Source organism: Macaca fascicularis, chromosome 20, assembly GCF_037993035.2.
Source record: "Macaca fascicularis isolate 582-1 chromosome 20, T2T-MFA8v1.1".
Lineage (NCBI taxonomy): Eukaryota > Metazoa > Chordata > Mammalia > Primates > Cercopithecidae > Macaca > Macaca fascicularis.
In genome coordinates, this window is record NC_088394.1 from 80270778 (window position 1) to 80289397 (window position 18620).

Consider the following 18620-nt stretch of genomic DNA (forward strand, 5'->3'; position numbering starts at 1 on the left):
TCTGTTGCCCAGGCTGGACTGCAGTGGTGCGATCGCGGCTCACTGCAAGCTCCACCTCCCGGGTTCATGCCATTCTCATGCCTCAGCCTCCCGAGTAGCTGGGACTACAGGCACCTGCCAGCACGCCCAGCTAATCTTTTTGTATTTTTAGTAGAGACGGGATTTCACTGTGTTAGCCAGGATAGTGTCTATCTCCTGACCTCATGATCCACCCGCCTCTGCCTCCCAAAGTGCTGGGATTACAGGCATGAGCCACCGCGCCCAGCATATTTTTAAGTGTTTTGAGGAACCCTCCAAACTGTTCGCTAGAGTTGTACTAATTTACATTCCTACCAACAGTGTACAAGGGTTCCCTTTTCTCCACATCCAGGATTTGTTATTGCCTGACTTTTGGATAAAAGCCATTTTAACTGTGGTGAGATGATATCTCATTGTAGTTTCGATTTGCATTTCTCTGATGGTCAGTGATGGTGAGCACCTTTTCATGTACCTGTTTGCCATTCCTGTGTCTTCTTTTGAGAAATGTCTATCCAGATCTTTTGGCCCATTTTTAAATCAGATTATTAGGTTTTCTCCTGTAGAGTTGTTTGAGCTCCTTATACATTCTGGTTGTTAATCCCGTGTCAGATGGGTAGTTTGCAAATATTTTCTCCTATTCTGTGGGTTGTCTCTTCACTTTGTTGATGATTTCCTTTGCCGTGCAGAAGCTTTTTAACTTGATGTAATTCCATTTATCCATTTTTGCTTTGGTTGCCTGTGCTTGTAGGATACTATTCAAGAAATCTTTGCCCAGTTCAATGTCCTGGAGAATTTCCCCAATGATCTCTTGGTAGTTTCATAGTCTGTGATCTTAGATTTAAGTCTTTAATCTTTTTTCTTTTTCTTTTTCTGTTTTTTTGAGATGGAGTCTTACTTTGTTGCCCAGGCTGGAGCAAGGTAGTGCAATCTCAGCTCACTACAACCTCCGTCTCCTGGGTTCAAGCGATTCTCCTGCCTCAGCCTCCTGTAGTAGCTGGAATTTACAGGCATGCACAGCCACTCCCAGCTAATTTTTGTATTTTTAGTAGAGATGGGGTTTTGCCATGTTGGCCAGGCTGGTCTGGAACTCCTGACCTCAGGTAATCTGCCCACCTTGCCTTTAATCCATTTTGATTTGATTTTTGTTGATAATGAGAGAGAGAGGTCAAATTTTACTCTTCTGCATATGGAAATTTCGTTTTCCCAGTACCATTTATCAAAGAGATTGCCCTTTCCCCGGTGGATGTTCTTGACACCTCTGTCAAAAATGAGTTCACTGTAGATGTATGGATTTATATCTGGGTTCTCTATTATGTTTCACTGATCTCTGTATCTGTTTTTATGTCAGTACCATGCCATTTTGGTTACTAAAGCTCTGTAACATAATTTAAAGTCAGGTAATATGATTCCTCCAGTGTTGTTCTTTTTCCTTAAGATAGCTTTGGCTATTCTGGGTCTTTTGAAGTTCCATATAAATTTTAAAATTGTTTTTTCTATTTCTGTTGAGAATGTCATTGGTATTTTGATAGGGATTCCATTAAATCTATAGATTGCTTTGGGTAGTATGGACATTTTAATGATATTGATTTTTCCAACCCATGAACATGGAATATTTTTCCATTTTTCTGTGTCTTCTTTAGTTTCTTGCATCAACGTTTTATAGTTTTCATTGTAGAGATTTTTACTTCAAGTTAATTCCTAGATATTTAATTTGTAGCTCTCATAAATGGGATTACCTAATTGATTTCTTTTTCAGATTGCTTTCTCATAGCATATAGCAATGCTACTGATCTTTGTAATTTGAGTTTGTACCCTCCAACTTTCCTGATTTTGTTTATGAGTTCTAGCAGCTTTAGGTGGAGTCTTTAGGTTTTTTCAAATATAAGATCATATCATCTGCACACAAGAATAATTTGATTTCTTCCTTTCCAATTTAGATGCCCTTTATTTGTTACTCTTGTCTGATTGCTCCAGCTAGAACTTACAGTACTCTGTTGAATAACGGTGGTAAAAGTGGGCATCCTACGGAAAAGCTTTCAGTTTTTCCTCATTCAATATGACACTAGCCCTGGGTCTGTTATGTATGTTTTTTATTATGTTGAGATATGTTCCTTCTATACCCAGTTTTTTTTAGGGTTTTTATCATGAAGGGATGTTGAATTTTGTCAAATGTTTTTTCAGTATTAATTGAAATAATCATATGGTTTTTGTCTTTCATTCTGTTGATAAGATGTGTCACATTAATTGATTCGTATATGTTGAGCCATCCTTGAACCCTTGGGATAAATCCCACTTGGTCATGATGAATTTTCATTTTAATGTGTTACTGCATTTAATTTGCTTGTATCTTGCTGAAGATTTTTGCATCAATAGTCATCAGTGATATTGGCCAGTAGTTTTCTTTTTTAAATGTGTCTTTGTCTGGTTTTGGTATCCAGGTAATACTGGCCTCATAGAATGAAAGTATTTCCTACTCATCTATTGTTCAGAATAATTTGAGTAGCATTGGTATTGCTTCCTTGAATGTTTGGTAGAATTCAGCAGTGAAGCCATTGGGTCCTGGGCTTTTCCTAACTGGAAGCCTTTTTATTATGGCTTCGATTGTATTACTGTTATTGGCCTATTCAGGTTTTGGATTTCTTCATGGTTCAATCTGGGTAGGGTCTGTGTGTGTAGGAATGTATCCATTTCTTCTATATTTTCCAATTTATTGGCCTATAGTTGCTCCTGGTAGCCACTACTGGCCCTTTGACTTTCTGTGATATAATTTGTAAAGCCTCCTTTTTCATTTCTGTTTGTATTTATTTGGTTCTTCTCTCTTTTTTTCTTAGCATGGCTAAAGGTTTGTCAGTTTTGTTTATCATTTCAAAAAATATTCTTGTTTCTTAAGACAGGTCTATTTTTTAAAATGTCTGATTGTGGTAAATACACGACATAAAATTTACCATCTTAACCATGTTTTTTTTTTTTTTTTCCAAGACATGGTCTCACTCTGTTGCCCAGGCTCGAGTCCAGTGCTGCAATCAAGGCCCGGTGAAGTCTACACCTCCTGGGCTTAATCCTCCTGCCTCAGCCTCCTGAGTAGCTGAGACTACAGGAGTCTGCCACCACAACGGGCTGTTTTTTTAAATTTTTTGTAGAGCCAAGATCATGCTATATTGCCCAGACTAGCCTTGAACTCCTGGGTTCAGCGATCTCCCCACCTCAGCCTCCTAAAGTGTGAGTCACTGTGCCCGGCCTTAATCATTGTGAAGTGTACATTGTAGTTGCATTAAGTACATTCACACTGTGGCACAGCCATCGTCATTCTCTATCTCCAGAATTTTTTTTTTACATTTATCAGTTTATTATAGTTTTTTGTTTTGCCTTGTTTTGTTTTGTTTGAGATGGAGTTTCGTTCTTGTTGCCTAGGCTGCAGTGCAATGGCACAATCTCAACTTACTGCAACCTCTGCCTCCCAGGTTCATGCGATTCTCCTGCTTCAGCCTTCTGAGTGGTTGGGATTACAGCCACACGCCACCACGCCTGTCTAATTTTGTATTTTTAGTAGAGACAGGGTTTCTCCCTGTTGGTCAGGCTGGTCTCGAACTCCCGACCTCAGGCGATCTGCCTGCCTTGGCCTCCCAAAGTGCTGGGATTACAGGCGTAAGCCACCAAGCCCTGCCAGTTTATTATAAAGGCAAAGGATACAGATGAAGAGACGCATAGGGCAGGTAATCGGGGAAGGGGCGCAGAGCTTCCATGCCCAGTGCTGCTGTGATCGTAGCTGTTCAAACATCTCCCTGGGTGCCACTCTCCAGGCACATCCCCGTGTTTAGCTACGTGAAAACTCACTGAATCCTATCTTTGGGTTTTTAGGGAAGCTTCATGACATCATTTCTTCCCCTAGATTATAGGGTGGCACCCTCTCATGGGACGGTCTTAAGACCCACAGTCAGTAAGGCGGGAGCACATTAGCATCTCCAGTATTCTTTTCATCTTGTACAACAGTCTGTCTCCATTAAACACTCACTCCCATCCCCTCTCCCTCCAGCCTCTGGCATCCACCATTCTGCTTTCTGTCTCTATGAATTTGACTAGTCTATGTAATTCATATGTGGAATCAACAGAATTTGTCTTTTTGTGACTGGCTTATTTCACTTAACTTCATCCTCAAGGTTCAACTTAAAGGTATATCCATGTTGTAGCACGTGTCAGCATTTTCTTTCATTCTGAGGCTAAATACTATTTCAATGTGTGTGTACACCACGTTTCACGCATTCATTCTCCCTCGACAGATTGGTGGGTTGTTTCACCCTTTTTGCTTTTGTGAACAGTGCTATGGACGTGGTTGTACAAACATCCTTGGAGACCCACTAGCAGTTCCTTTGGGTATATACCCCAAAGTGGAATTGCTGGATCTGGTAACTCCCTTTTTAATTTTTTGAGGAACAACTACACAGTTTCCATAACAGCTGTACCATTTTACATTCCCAAGACTTATTTTTTTAAAAGAAGAAAATATGTGTTTCTGCATTGCTGGAAGTCCACACTGCAGTTCCATTTGTTGAAATTTAAGACCAGAGTCATAGTCATCTTTTCTGCTGTAATTATAGTGGTCACTGGCCTTTTCCTCCTCTCTCTGCCCCATCTGCATGGGGTCTTTGAACAAGTCCCAGCACCTTGGTGGACAAGCCCATGTCCCTGGCCCATCATGGAAGCCACTCCCTTCCAGAGTGGGAGTCTGTACCTTGTTGCCTCATTCCTTGCTGGGCCCATCAGTGAGCTTGTGCCTAACCTCTCCTTCCAGGTGGACTTAAACACTGGGCTGTCGGAGTTCTCGGTGACGCAGCGCCGGCTGGCCCATGGCTGGAATGAGTTTGTTGCTGACAACAGTGAACCTGTGTGGAAGAAATACCTGGATCAGGTAGGACCAGAGGTGTCATTCTTTGCATTAACAAGCATAAGCCAGGGAGGGTGGGGCAGCCATTCCATCTTTCAATGTTGGTGGAGAGCATCCTTGGACAGGACAGCTCCTGCCCCTTTTGCACTGTCCCAGCCAGCCTGAGCATCAACCATGAGCAAATCACTAACTCCCCAGGCAGCCGCGTTCAGGAAAAACAGTGATCACATTCGTACACAGTTGAGCAGGCCCCGGGCCCCACGCTAAGTGAGTAAGTGAATAAGTAAGCATGCACTTACTAATCCTCCTCCTAATCCGGGCTTTGCACTTGAGGAAGGAGAAGTACAGAGGTTGAAAGATTTCCCCCGAGTTGCCAGGTTTAGCAAATAACAATATAGGATGCCCTACAAATTTCAATTGCAGGCTGGGCGTGGTGGCTCACGCCTGTAATCCAAGCACTTTGGGAGGCTGAGGCGGGTGGATCACTTGAGCCCAGGAGTTCAAGACCAGCCCGGCCAACATGGTGAAACCCCGTCTCTTCTAAAAATATAAAAACTGGCCGGATGTGGTAGTGCCATGCCTGTAATCCCAGCTACTCAGGAGGCTAAGTGGGAGGATTGTTGGAACTTGGGAGGTGGAGGCTGCAGGTGGGTGAACTGAGATTGTGCCACTGCACTCCTGTCTGGACAACAGAGTGAGACCCTGTCTTAAACAACAACAGCAACAACAAGAACAACAACAAAAGTGAATTTCAGATAGATAAACAAGCAACTTCTAGTATAAGTGTGTCCCAAATATTACAGTGGACATGCTTATACTAAAAAGAAAAAGTTCCTTGTTTATCTGAAATTCAGATTTAACTGGGTGTCCTATAGAATCTGTAACCTGAGCCCAAAGTCACATAGCAGCGAGGAGCAGGGCAGAGAAGTGCAGCCAGGGAGCTGCACCCAGAGCCCCTTCCTTTGCTAGCTGCTGCCATCCGTGCTGGCGCGGTGCTGAATGAAAGGCACACAGTCAAATGCCTGGAAGCCACTAAGAAGAGGAAAGAGAAAACTGCAATTGACATGGCTCCAAGTTTCAGTCTAGAAGTCGGCAGCCCCCGCCACCTTTGCAGGACCAGTTCAGAAAGGCCCAGTGAACGGGCAGAATTTTCCAGGTGCCTGAGGGCATTTAGATGGCCTTAGATCCCCTTTTCCAGCCTTTTGCATGCTCTTGGCGCCATACCTGACATCCCCTTCTTCATTCTCTGGCCCCTGGGCTTCCCCTGGCTTCAGCTGCTTTCCTATTGGCTCTGTGTTTACAGCTTCCTCCATTGGTCGATTCCGGAACCAATCACAGTCCTCCGTGCAGCATCCTCTGTCTCCACTCTCCTTGAGGTCCCCGCCCTGATTGTGGCTCAGTTCTCAGTGTTCTGGGAATGTTATTCATCGATGCGTTTTGGCACCAAAATAGGCTTCTGGGTATGCAGGTCGTTCTGGCTAGCCCAGAAGCTTCCTAAAACTGCAGAACTGAGAAGAGGCAGTGGAGGCTCCCGGAAGCTGGGGTCCAGGGAAGGAGGCTGAGTGTGAGCTGTGAGGGAGGACCTCCCCTCTGCGGCTGGAGGCCTCTTTGCTCTGCCCTGGCACCTCTTCCACTAGGACCCACTCCCCCACTTCCCCTGGTTGTCCTCCTTCCACTCTGCCCTGTCGACACCCACTGTGAACATCTTCCTTCGCACCAAGGATCCTCTTCCAGCATCCACCCAGGGTGTTCCTCAGAATGAAATCTCTTAAATTTCTTGAGAGCAGGGGACCTGCTCATTCATCTTACAGCTTGTCGGTTCAGCATCTGTGGGAATCCTTGTAGGACTGGACGGGAGCTCCTGACGGGCTGGATTTTCCTGCCCTTGAGTATACAGATCCTTTCTGCACTCCCTTATTAATTCCTTACGTGTGTTGAGTTCCTCCTGCGTGCCAAATGTCGTGATTCTCCTATCTTTCCCCCAGTGACAGGGAACTCATTACCTCACAAGGCAGCCCTATTCCTCTGCCTCAGGAGTCTCACCATTAGGAATTCTACCTTAACACGACCTAAGCCTCTGGACGCGATGGCAGGGAGGCACTAGGCTGGTGCTCTGAGGAGGTGGCGTCTGGGCAGAGACCTGAGTGAAATGAGAAGAGAAGCAGTGTGAGGATGTGGATGGAGGACGTTGCTGGAGGGCAGGGTGCAGAGGTCCTGAAGCGCCAGGAGCTTGGCAGCCTGAGAATTAAGGTGCCCAGACCTGGTGCATTATTATTACTTTTTTTCTGAGATAGGGTTTCTTTGCTGTCCAAGCAGGAGTGCAGTGGCACACCACGGTTCACTGCAGCCTCAATTTCTCAGGCCCAAATGATCCTCCTGCCTTAGCCTTCTGATTATCTGGGACCACAGGTGCACATCACCATGCCCAGCTAACTTTTTCATTTTCTTTTTGTAAAGATGGGATTTTGCTGTGTTTCCCAGGCTGGATTAAAACTCCTGGGCTCAAGCAATCCTCCCATTTCAGCCTCCCAAAGGGCTGGGATTACAGTGTGAGCCCCTGCGCCCAGCCCTTGTTGCTAGTTGAACTCTCTTCCTCATCCTGATCTGTGGTCTGCCTTCTGAATCCGGTTTGATGTGTTTGCATTTCTTTTCAATCCTCTGGAACATGAGCTACCATGAGATGTCTGCAATGAAAGGGCAGGTATATAAAATAAAGTAAAAATACTGTCAGGAAGTTTTGGGAACAGCTGTTTTAAAGAGGGACATCATTGGAGTCCCTAAAGGCTGTGACAGGAGCAGGTTGGCACCAAGTTTGGTGACTGGGATGTGCAGCATTTGGGGAGCTGGTGTGGTGAGAGAGGACCCTTGGCTGTTCTGAGCCAGGACTGGCATCTTGCTGAAGATCTGGCCTGGAGCGTCATGGGGATGGGGAGAGGCAAGGCCAAGAACTCAAAGGCAGGGCCAAGGCCGGTGTCTTCAGGGCGTCAGTGTCAGGACGACTCCGGGAGGGTCAGTGGGGTGGAGTTCCAGGCAGAGGAGGACCACTTCATGGGGTGGCCTCCCCAGCCCTCGGTCACCATGGTGTTGACCTGGAAGCCTGGCCTTGAACTGAGATCCCTGTCACACAAGCTTCTGCACAGTAAGAAACCCATTCTGGTCCCTGAGACTAAAGAACGTGCCCCACCCTGTTATTTCCTCTTCAGTTTAAGAACCCCCTGATCCTGCTGCTACTGGGCTCTGCCCTGGTGAGTGTCCTCACCAAGGAGTATGAGGATGCCGTCAGCATTGCCATGGTGAGTTCCCTGACAGCGCTTGGCTCCTGGGCGGGCAGCCACAGGTCTGCTGAGTCTCTGCTTGTAACTATATACAAAGAAAAAAAACAGTTTGCTGTAGGCATGGGGAAAAGGAACGTACAGAAGAAACAAAGGAAAGCAAATCCACGTCCTTCTTTACCCTAATATCAAGGTGTCCTGGTTTATTCGGCCGCCACTTGCTTGGTGGACACACAGGTGCTTCTGGGTCTTTGCTAGAGCAGTGTTGCAGGGAATTCCTTACCCATGACCCTGGGATGGGGGGAATAGAGCCTGGGCTGTGCATATTTGCCTTCCGAAGAACAACACCCTTGATCCATTACCCAGAGATAACCACTGAGCACTCATTTTTTTTTATTTAGATGAAATTCACATAATAAAATATTGACTATTTCACAGTGAACAATTCAGTGGAATTGAGTACATTCATGACATGTTGCAACCACCTCCTCTGCCTGGTTCCAAAACATTTTCATCACCCCAGAAGGAAACCCTGTGCTCACCAGTCACTCACTTCCTGTCGCCCTCCTGCCAGCCCTTGGCAACCACCCATCTGCTTCTATCTCTGTGGGTTGACCTGTTCTGGATATGTCACAGAAACGGATTCAGACGGATGAGTTCGTGTCCTTTGCAGGGACATGGATGAAGCTGGAAACCATCATTCTAAGCAAACTATCACAAGGACAGAAAACCAAACACTGCGTGACCCACTCATAGGTGGGAGTTGAACAGTGAGAACACAGGGCGTGGAACATCACACACCGGGGCCTCTCATAGGGTGAGGGCCCTGGGGGAGGGACAGCATTAGGAGAAATATCTAATGTAAATGGCGAGTTGATGGGTGCAGCAAACCAACATGGCACATGTATACCTGTGTAGCAAACCTGCACATTCTGCACATGTATCCTAGAACTTTAATAAGAAAAAAATTGATTCAGACAGTACATGACCTTTTGTGTCTGACTTCTCCTGAGCACATTTTTTTTTTTCTTTTTTTCTTTTTTTTTGAGACAGAGTCTTGCTCTGTCGCCCAGGCTGGACAGCAGTGGCATGATCTCAGCTCACTACAACCTCTGCTTCCCGGGTTCAAGCAATTCTCCTGCCTCAGCCTCCTGAGTAGCTGGGATTACAGGTGCCCGCCATCATGCCTGGCTAATTTTTATATTTTTGGTAGAGATGGGATTTCCCTGTGTTGGCCAGGCTGGTCTCAAACTCTTGACCTCGAGTGATCTTCCTGCCTTGGCCTCCCAAATAGTTGGGATTATAGGCGTGAGCCACCATGCCTGGCCTGAGCACCTTTTGATGGCTGTCATTCCCCACTTCTTTCTGTTCGTTCCAGCTGGTCTTTTAAAATACAAACACTCATTCCACATGATGGAATTTGCTACTTCCAATTAAAAGGCTGGGGTAGGCTGGGCGCGGTGGCTCACGCCTGTAATCCCAGCACTTTGGGAGGCCAAGGGGGAGCAGATCACAAGGTCAGGAGATCAAGACCATCCTGGCCAACATGGTGAAACCGCATCTCCACTAAAAATACAAAACAATCGGCTGGGCATGGTGGCATATGCCTGTGGTCCCAGCTACTTGGGAGGCCGAGGCAGGAGAATTGCTTGAAACCGGGAGGCAGAGGTTGCAGTGAGCAGAGATCGCACTCCAGCCTGGTGACAGAGACTCCATCTCAAAAAAAAAAAAAAAAAGACTGGAGTAAGATCCACATCTGCTATGGTGAAGGGTGTTTGCAGTATGTTCAGTGAAAATGGCAGTTTATAAAAGAATATGTCCATATTATATGATGCGGTGCCTTAAGTGTGTCTACGTAGAAAAATCTAGATGGGTACTCCAAAATGTGCGCTTCTGGGTAGTAGAAGATAGTGTCCATTTTTTCCTCCTCTTTTGGCTAGTATATTTTCTAAATTTCTGCACTGTGCACTTATTTTGCAAGAAGAAAGGAAATCAATCATTAAAGACAAGGCCCTAGCCTGCCACGCCCCATCCCCCCTCCCACCGAGCCTCTGGCACTGACACCCTCCTCCGTTTACTGTCTAGGCCGTGCTCATCGTGGTCACTGTGGCCTTCATCCAGGTGAGTATTTCCCGAGGTCCCGGTCAGGGTAACCCGGGCGGGACAGGAACTTCATGGAGTCCCCACCTTTGAACAGCACATCTGATGTGCTTCCTGCCAGGAGTACAGGTCGGAGAAATCTCTGGAAGAGCTGACCAAGCTGGTTCCTCCAGAATGTTACTGGTAAGTCAGGGCCTCCCTGGGACTTTTTGGTTCACTGGAGGAGCCAGTGAGCTGGAGGGTTCGGCAAATGTTTGGTGAACGTTGTATCCTTGGTAGCGTCAGACAAGAGAACCACATCTCCCTGGGAGTTCTAAGGCCTGGTCTCCGCCTGCCAACAGGTTGCTGTGTGTCCTTGAGCATGTCACTCAACCTCTCTGGGCCTCAACTCCATCTTCAGTGTCTAAATCAGGGTGCCTAGCCTGAGGGCCACAGGTGGCAGGAGTGACTCTGGGAAGAGGGTAGCCCACAAAGCCTGTGAAATAGTGTGCAGAACTGTGTATTTTTTCTAGGGAGAGGGTTTGGAGGTTTATTTGAATTCTCAGTGAATGGACTCAGGAGAGTAAGATCCAGGTCTTTAACAAGCGGAGCCAAGAGAACATCGGCTGCAGTATAGGGTACAGAGAGAGAGAACTTGAGTAACCGCTCAGCAGCCGCAACAGCCTCTTTCCTGCCCAGACCTTTCCTTGGTGCTGTTGGTTATTGCACAGCTCTTACCAGAGATGTTTAACAAGGAAAGAGAAAAGATTTTAAAATCTACCAGTACCCCATGGCCATTTCTGCTTAGCGTAGCCCTGTGCGATCCAACTTGCAGGAAATGTTCTATTAATATCATCTGCCCTGTCCAATATGGCATCTGACAATTCTACTCAAAGTGGTAGAAAGTATCCTGTGATCAGCTAGGTACAGTGGCTCATGCCTGTAATCCCAGCACTTTGGGAGGCCAAAGTAGGCAGCCCACCTGAGGTCAGGAGTTCAAGACCAGCCTGGCCAACATGGTGAAACCCTGTCTCTACTAAAAATTTTTAAAAAAACAAAATTAGCTGGGCATGGTGGTGGGCGCCTATAATCCCAGCTACTTGGGAGGCTGAGGCAGGAGAATTGCCTGAACCCAGAGGTGGAGGTTGCCGTGAGCCAAGATCGCCCCATTGTACTCCAGCCTATGTGATAAGAGCGAAACTCCGTCTCAGAAAAAAAAAAGTAAAAGTATCCCATGATCTGCGGTGCCTGGGAACAACTCAGCCCACCCTCTGACTCTCTAAGACCCATTTCCAACATTTGGCAAACACATGGCAACTCCGTATTTTCTGAAGGATAATTATCGGGGAGAGCTTTAGTATATATCCCAGGTACATGTTGTACAACTGAGCCATGGGGCTGGGGTAGAAAGCCCTAGTGAGATAAGGTCCCCCGTCTCAAAGAGTCAGCATTCAAGGGGGGTGTGTGTATAATACAAGGCGGATAATGACGAAGGACCAAATAAGAAGAGGAGGATACAGAATTGACTCACATCAGAGAGGGCGAGTCCATTGTAGAAGGGCCACAGGAGCAGTAGAAACATCTGGGCTCGCTGGTCAGATGAACAATGCTGTCAGAAATCCAGACATGTGACATCATTAACTGAGCAAACGGAAACATAAATGATTTATGTGATTTGATGAACCGATCTTAAGCTTAAATATCAAGTCTTGGCCTTTCAGGTGAATAGCGTGCATTATTAATGTTGCCCGGGAGGTAGCTTCTGAAAGAGTTTTATTTACAAACACAGCGGTGTCAGGCAGCCTGGTAGAGTTGGAAGAGTGCTGAGGAGGTGAAGCCCACCCTCTGAGTCGCTGAGACCCGTTTCCAAGTCAGGGGAAACCCTGCCATGCGGGACCCTTCCCTGTGTTACTCCATCCGTGATGCAGGCATCAAATATGTATTGAGTACCTACTGTATGCCTGGGGAAAGGGCACTGAGGTTATATAAGTGGAAGAAAGGGACAGGCCTCGGCCTCTGGGGAGCTCACATTCCTACCAAGGGAGTACATAATCAGCCAATGAAGAAACAAGATGATTTTGGAATTGTCCAGGTACACGAAAGCCAAAAAATGCCCAAGGCCACCAAAACAAATAAATCCCACTGAGATGTAATAGTGGCTGGTGGAAGGGGAGGACAACCCTAAACAGCTGTCGATCAGGCTGACATTTAGAGAGGAGGTGACATTTAAGCTGAGGCCTGAGGAAGAGGAGCCAGCTGTGGGAGGTGCTGAGGGAGCAGCAGGTATATCTCTGGCAGGTGCTCTTGGCTACAAGGAACAGAAAGTCCAAGTGCACAAACCCTAAGAAAATATATTGTCTCATAGCCAGGGATCTGAGGTGGGAGCTGTAGGGTTACTTAATTCAGCAGAGCACCCAGGGCCTGGCCCTTTCACCTCCTTACCCTGCCACCTTGAGCTTATAGGGATTGGATTGGTTCTTGGCTGGCTCTCCTCATGGTCCCAAGGCGGCTGCCACAGCTCCAGGCATCACAGCCAAACACGCAAAGGCCCTATAGAAGAAGGTGTGTGTGTGTGTGTGTGTGCGCGCGCGTGCGCGCGCATGCGCGCACACACATGCACATACAGTAAGGAATTCTTTTCCCACAAGCCCCCAGCAAACATCCACTCACGTCTCACAGGCCAGTGTCGCGTGATGTGCTGATGCCTAAGCCAATCAAGAGCAGGGGTCTTAGCCAGGCATGACCCACTCCCCGGGGCACATGGCTGTGGGGAGAGCGGGGATACCTGAATAAGATCACATTCCATTAACAAGGAGGAGGGGAATTTCTGCTCCTGCGTTTGAGGTCTGCATAAGCCCCTGAGACCAGAAGAAGCTGCGTGTTTAAGGGGCCTGGGTGGAATGAGATGGGAGCTGCAGGAGGCTGGCCTGCCCCGGAGTAGATCTTTGGGTTTGGTACCAAGGTCATAGGAAAGCCATCGGAGGGTTTGGAGCAGGAGGGAGCTGGGATCTGGTTTGGGGTCCTAAGAGCGCTCCAGCTGCCATATGCAGGAGGGGTTGAAGGGGCCAGGTGGGAGGTCAGAGTCAGCTGGGATGGGCCAGGGGCGGTAGTGTGGGGGATTCCAGTCGGAGCCTGCACAGAAGCACATCCATAGTCTGAGGGCAGCTGGTCACGGCCCCACGGGAATGGAGGTCCTGGGCTTCCAGCTATGACAAGGCTGTGCCATCCCTGACTTCCGGAGACAAACCCTGCACCCTGAGTGCTGTGTGCTCTGAGGACAAAACTCTGCCGGCTGCATTCGGAGGCTTTAGAACCACTGACCTTGACCCCAGGAGCCTCCCTGCGGCATGCGGCCCACCTGGTTTCCAGGCAGGGTAAATAGCAATGGCCTCGTCTTTCAGATGTGGCCCGGGGATGCCCAGAAACCACATACTTTCCCTAAAGTCTTAGAGGATATATTAATTTCAAAATAGTGACACCCTAAAGGCACAGGGTTGGTGTGTATTAAAAGAGAAAAGTGTGTTTCTTTTCTCCTTGTTCAAATGCATCAAAGTGCATAAAAACGAATGTCAGCATGGGTGCTCTTGCTTTTTACCACATCAAATGCAGCCTAAGAGAAGGAAAACTCCAGCACCTGCTTGCTCGAGAACTGGTTCCTGGAGATGTCGTGTCTCTCTCGATCGGAGACCGGATCCCTGCAGACATCCGACTCACTGAGGTGAGTGGTCTCAAACCCTTGCCAACGGGGTATTTGATGGGGCTGGTCAAGGAGCAGACACTTAGCTTATTGTAGGTATGTACAGTCTCTGTCATACACAGGTGCTCAGACATACATGCACACGCACATGCATGCACACAAGACCGGAACAAAGTTAGCAGACAAGCGTATTCTACGCATAGAGCCCCTCAAACCATATTTCATAAATTGTCATTCTCACTTTAAGCCTAACAAATTTTGGCTATATGGTTTTCCAGTTTAAAGCAGGCTGCAATAACAAATTAAACCAAAGTGGGCTTGAGGAATGATACAAGAGTTGCCTCTCAAAACAGACACACAAATGTTAGAAAGATGTGAGATTAGAGGTGGGTGGATCACCTAAGGTCAGGAGTTCAAGACTAGCCTGGCCAACATGGTGAAACTCCATCTCTACTAAAAATACAATAATTAGCTGGGTGTGGTGGCATGTGCCTGTAATTCCAGCTACTCAGGAGGCTGAGGCAGGAGAATCACTTGAACCCAAGAGGCGGAGGTTGCAGTGAGCCGAGACTATGCCACTGCACTCTACCCTGGGCAACAGAGCAAGAAGCACACGCTTTTAGGGTAGTGAGGTTTGGGGACATTGGCTGTGGGGCAAGCTCTATGGGTCTCTGGGTGCCACAGCTTCACAGATCCATGCCGGAGGCAGTCTGCTGAGATTATCTGGGGTTCCCAGGAGGTTACATCAAGTTCAACATGATTTGTTGGTGGGAGTAATCTATTTCAAGAATCCTTCCAAGAATGTGTAAGGACTGTTCAAAGCTTTGCATGATGAAGGATTAGACACAGATTATCTGCCTGATGTATTTACTGATGGGATGCATTCTCAGGAACTGTAGGATCAAGGACCCCGCTGTTAAATGGGCAGCATAAGGGAAGGGGATGGAGAGGAGCACAAAGGGTTGGGAGCTGCGCCCTGGGACCTGTGTTTACAACATTCCTAGCCTGTCTGTGAAATAGGAGGCAGGGGCCAGGGCTTATGCGTGGCCACTTGGACCCTGAGCCTCTCTGCCGTGACCTTCAGATTTCCAGGCAGGGCATGGATCAGGGTAGGAGATGTTCAGGCACCAAAATGAAGGAGGGTACACCCTCAGGCTCAGGGTGGTGCCCTTTGCAGCATCAGAAATAGATCTGCTGTGGCCCAGCCCCTCCCCGTGCTCAGCTCCAGCAGTCAGCATCTGACTCCAAGTCTGGGGTGCCTGAATCCAGTCAGAGGAACCGCTGTCTGTGGCCAGTCACCACCTGCAAAGAGGACTGGGAAAGCCGGTCTCAGGTTTTCCACGTTTTCCTTCTCCTGAGAGAGGGGGGGTCCTAACAGGGGATGCTCCAGATGCCAGGGAGCCCGTGAGGAGGACCCAGGTCCACCACAGGTGCAGAGGCAGAGAGAGGCCGTATGAGAGGTGGCAATGACCTGGGGCTGGACATTAGCCTGGGCTTGAGCCCTGGGGCCATCATTCAAAGCCTTGCAACCTCCAGCAAGTTAGTTAACCTCTCTGTGCCTCAGTTTTCTCATCTGCAAAATGGGGGGTGGTGATGCCTAAAGGGTACTTGTGAAAATTAAAAAACTTCAGAGATGCCAAGTGCTCAGAACAGTGCCTGGCGCGGTGAGTGAGAGGCAAGCGCGGGGGCTGCCATTACCGCAGTGTGTGTTGGGGGTCAGAGAACCCGGAGTCCTGTAGCTCCTACGGTGTGACTTGGGGAAGGAATTCACCTCTCTGAGCTTTGATCTCCTCACCCCTAAAAGGGGCTGATGTTGGTTTCCAGTTCACAGGGTTATTGTGAAGATGAAACAAGCTATGACCTGTGCTATGCTTAGCACATGCCTTTCGTGGGGTAAACGGTCACCAGTTACTGGTGATTGCTTTTACTTTTTATCATTATCGGTCTATACAATGGTTCTTTGAAACAACTTTTTACACCCCAGATAACTTCCTCACTGGTTCAGCTGGCTTTCTCTCTATGCTGCTTATATTAAATTAAATTGTGGCTGGGCACAGTGGCTCATACCTGTAATCCCAACACGTTGGGCAGCCAAGATGAGTGGATTGCTTGAGCCCAGGAGTTCAAGACCAGCCTGGGCAACATAGCGACCCCCCATCTGTACAGAAAGTATTGTACCTGTGTACCGATACCACAAAGGTTATTTTAAAGCTACTGGCCATGAACACTATGGATTTTCCTGGTGGTATTTTGCAATTCCATTAAACTATCAATAGCTTTGTCTATTCAGAGGAAAATGCTTATGAGCTGTTAAGCTCTGAGATCCAGGAGTACTTCAACTGTACATTTTAAAACCATTTCTATCCAGCTGTTTCAGCAGGAAGCAGCAAGTTCAAGAAAGCTCTTAAAGTAATAGCCCTTTGTGCACAGTATATGGGGTCCCAGGACATTCTTTTCCCTTTCCCAGAGTTAAAACAGAGGAAGCCCTCAGTCAGAGGCTGAGCTGGTACAGCCAGCAAGCCTGGGCCACTGGTCATTCTTTCTCCCCAGCCATGTCTAAAAGAAAAAGGGAATTGGGTCGAAGGTGAATGGACTCCAGGTGACGCTTCGTCCTGGAGGTGGGGGCACCGGGTGGGCGTGAGCCCTGCGTGTGGGAGATAGGAGGTGAGCCCGCGATTGTGCCTCCGTCTTCAGGCTGGGCATGCCCCCTTGGTGGCCACAGGTTCTGTGCCCCCGACTCTATTTTTGCCCCTCACCCCTCCTTGCCCTTTCCTGAGATTGTGCCCTGGGAGCCTGGGAGGTCACCAGAAGCCCCTCCTGCCCACCTGCCGAACCCACACACAACCAGCTTTGCTCCTTCTTGGTCTGGAGGTGCCACCCGATCTTCCACCGGCCTTTATTTTTGTCATAGGAAGACAACAAATATTTTTCAGTATGTCAGGTCTATGCTGACCACCGTATGAAAATTGCTTCATTTCATCTCCCAACAATCTTAAGAGACCAGCACTGTAATGTTTCCTCTGTGTTATTTTACGACACGGACCCAGCAGGCCGGAGAGGTTGCGCGGCCCTGCGCAGTCACACGGCGGTGGGCGGTGGAGGGGGACGTGACCCCGGGCCTCTGGCTCCACAGCCCGTGTCCTTACCCCCAGGACGTTCTCTCTCTCCCTATGGGCAGCCTTCAGACTCTTCCTGGCACTGCCTCTGCCCCTGGCTTTCCTTGATGTATCAGTGGCCTGTGGCTGCTGTGGCAAATGACCACTTACTTAGGGGCTGAAAACAAGGCGAAGGTATGGTCTGACCTCTGGAGGTCAAAATTGAAATCGTTTTCACTGGGTGGAAATCAAGAGTGCTATCAGGGTCCGGGAGCGGTGGCTCGCTCCTGGAATCCCAGCACTTTGGGAGGCTGAGGTGGGCAGATCACCTGAGGTCGGGAGTTCAAGACCAGCCTGGCTAACATGGTGAAATCCCATCTCTACTAAAAATACAAAAATTAGCCAGGTGTGATGGTGAGCCCCTGTAGTCCCAGCTACTTAGGAGACTGAGGCAGGAGAATCACTTGAACCTGGGAGGTGGGGGTTGTAGTGAGCCGAGATAACACCACTGCACTGCAGCCTGGGTGACAGAGGGAGACTCCACTCTTAAAAAAAAAAAAAAAGAGTGCTATCAGGGCCATGCTCCTCCAGAGGCTCCAGGGGAGAAGACGTTTCCTGGCCTTTCCCAGCTTCTAGAAGCCACCTGCATTCCTTGGCTCATGGCCCCATGTCCCTGCACCACTGCTTCTGTTACATCTCCCTGATGTCAAACACATCTCCAACCCTTCTTCCTCCCTCTCCCTTATAAGGACCCTTGTGATCTTACTGGGTCCACCCAGACCACATTCTCCCCATGTCAAGGTCCTTCAGTTAGTCATGTCTGCAAAGTCTCTGTCACTGCATCAGAGAACACGTTCCCAAGTTGAGGATTAGGAAGCGGACATCATGAGAGAGGTGGTGGGGGGCATTATTCAGCGGGCCACACTCTGGTCCTTCTCCAGGTCCCCTCCCTCCTCCCTTCCTGCCTTGGGGCCCCCCGCCCCACTCCCCATCCACATCACTCATTCATTCAACAGGTGTTTCCTGAGCACCTACTATGTACCAGGCCCTGGGCTGGATGCCGAGGACACTGCAGGAAGCAGAGCTGGTCCCTGTGCTCATGAGTTTATAGCCCAGAGTGACAGACTAACCTAAATCTGTTAGTGACAAGTACTGTTCCGGACTGCTAAGGTACCCATGAGTGGAAGTACTGGGAATCCTGGATTTCCGAAATGGGAGAGACTTGCCTGGTGTAGTCAGGGACAGTTTCCTGGAGACAGCAGCTTTTGGCAAAACATCAGCCGTTTTAGGCAAAGGAGACCCAAGCTACTTGTCTCACGCTGAGATAAGTTGTTGGTTTCAACCGCCCTGGGGGCACCTAAAACCCTCCCCCCACCACACATGACTTAGCCTATCTCATCCCTGAGGTCTCTGCTCCCTGTCCCTCCTCCCAGACCTTCCCCTCTGCCACCCTCCCTGCCCCCCACGCACAGCCTCTTCTGAGGGGCCTCCCTCCCTGCTCTGTGCACCCTGGTGGTCATTCAATGCTTGTTTATCGTCAGTCCCTCCCCCTCCTCCATGGAGTATCCTGTTCCTGA

The 18620-nt window shown here is 48.4% G+C and overlaps 1 protein-coding gene across 1 annotated transcript in view; it reads left to right on the top strand.

The window, feature by feature from the left end:
* ATP2C2 (ATPase secretory pathway Ca2+ transporting 2) overlaps positions 1-18620 on the top strand; it is an 88829-nt gene that overhangs the window by 31296 nt on the left and 38913 nt on the right. The window contains exons 3-7 of the mRNA XM_005592673.5: positions 4808-4924; positions 8104-8193; positions 10258-10293; positions 10394-10455; positions 13861-13969. Coding sequence (XP_005592730.3) covers positions 4808-4924; positions 8104-8193; positions 10258-10293; positions 10394-10455; positions 13861-13969 — 414 coding nt within the window. The remainder of the gene's footprint in view (positions 1-4807; positions 4925-8103; positions 8194-10257; positions 10294-10393; positions 10456-13860; positions 13970-18620) is intronic.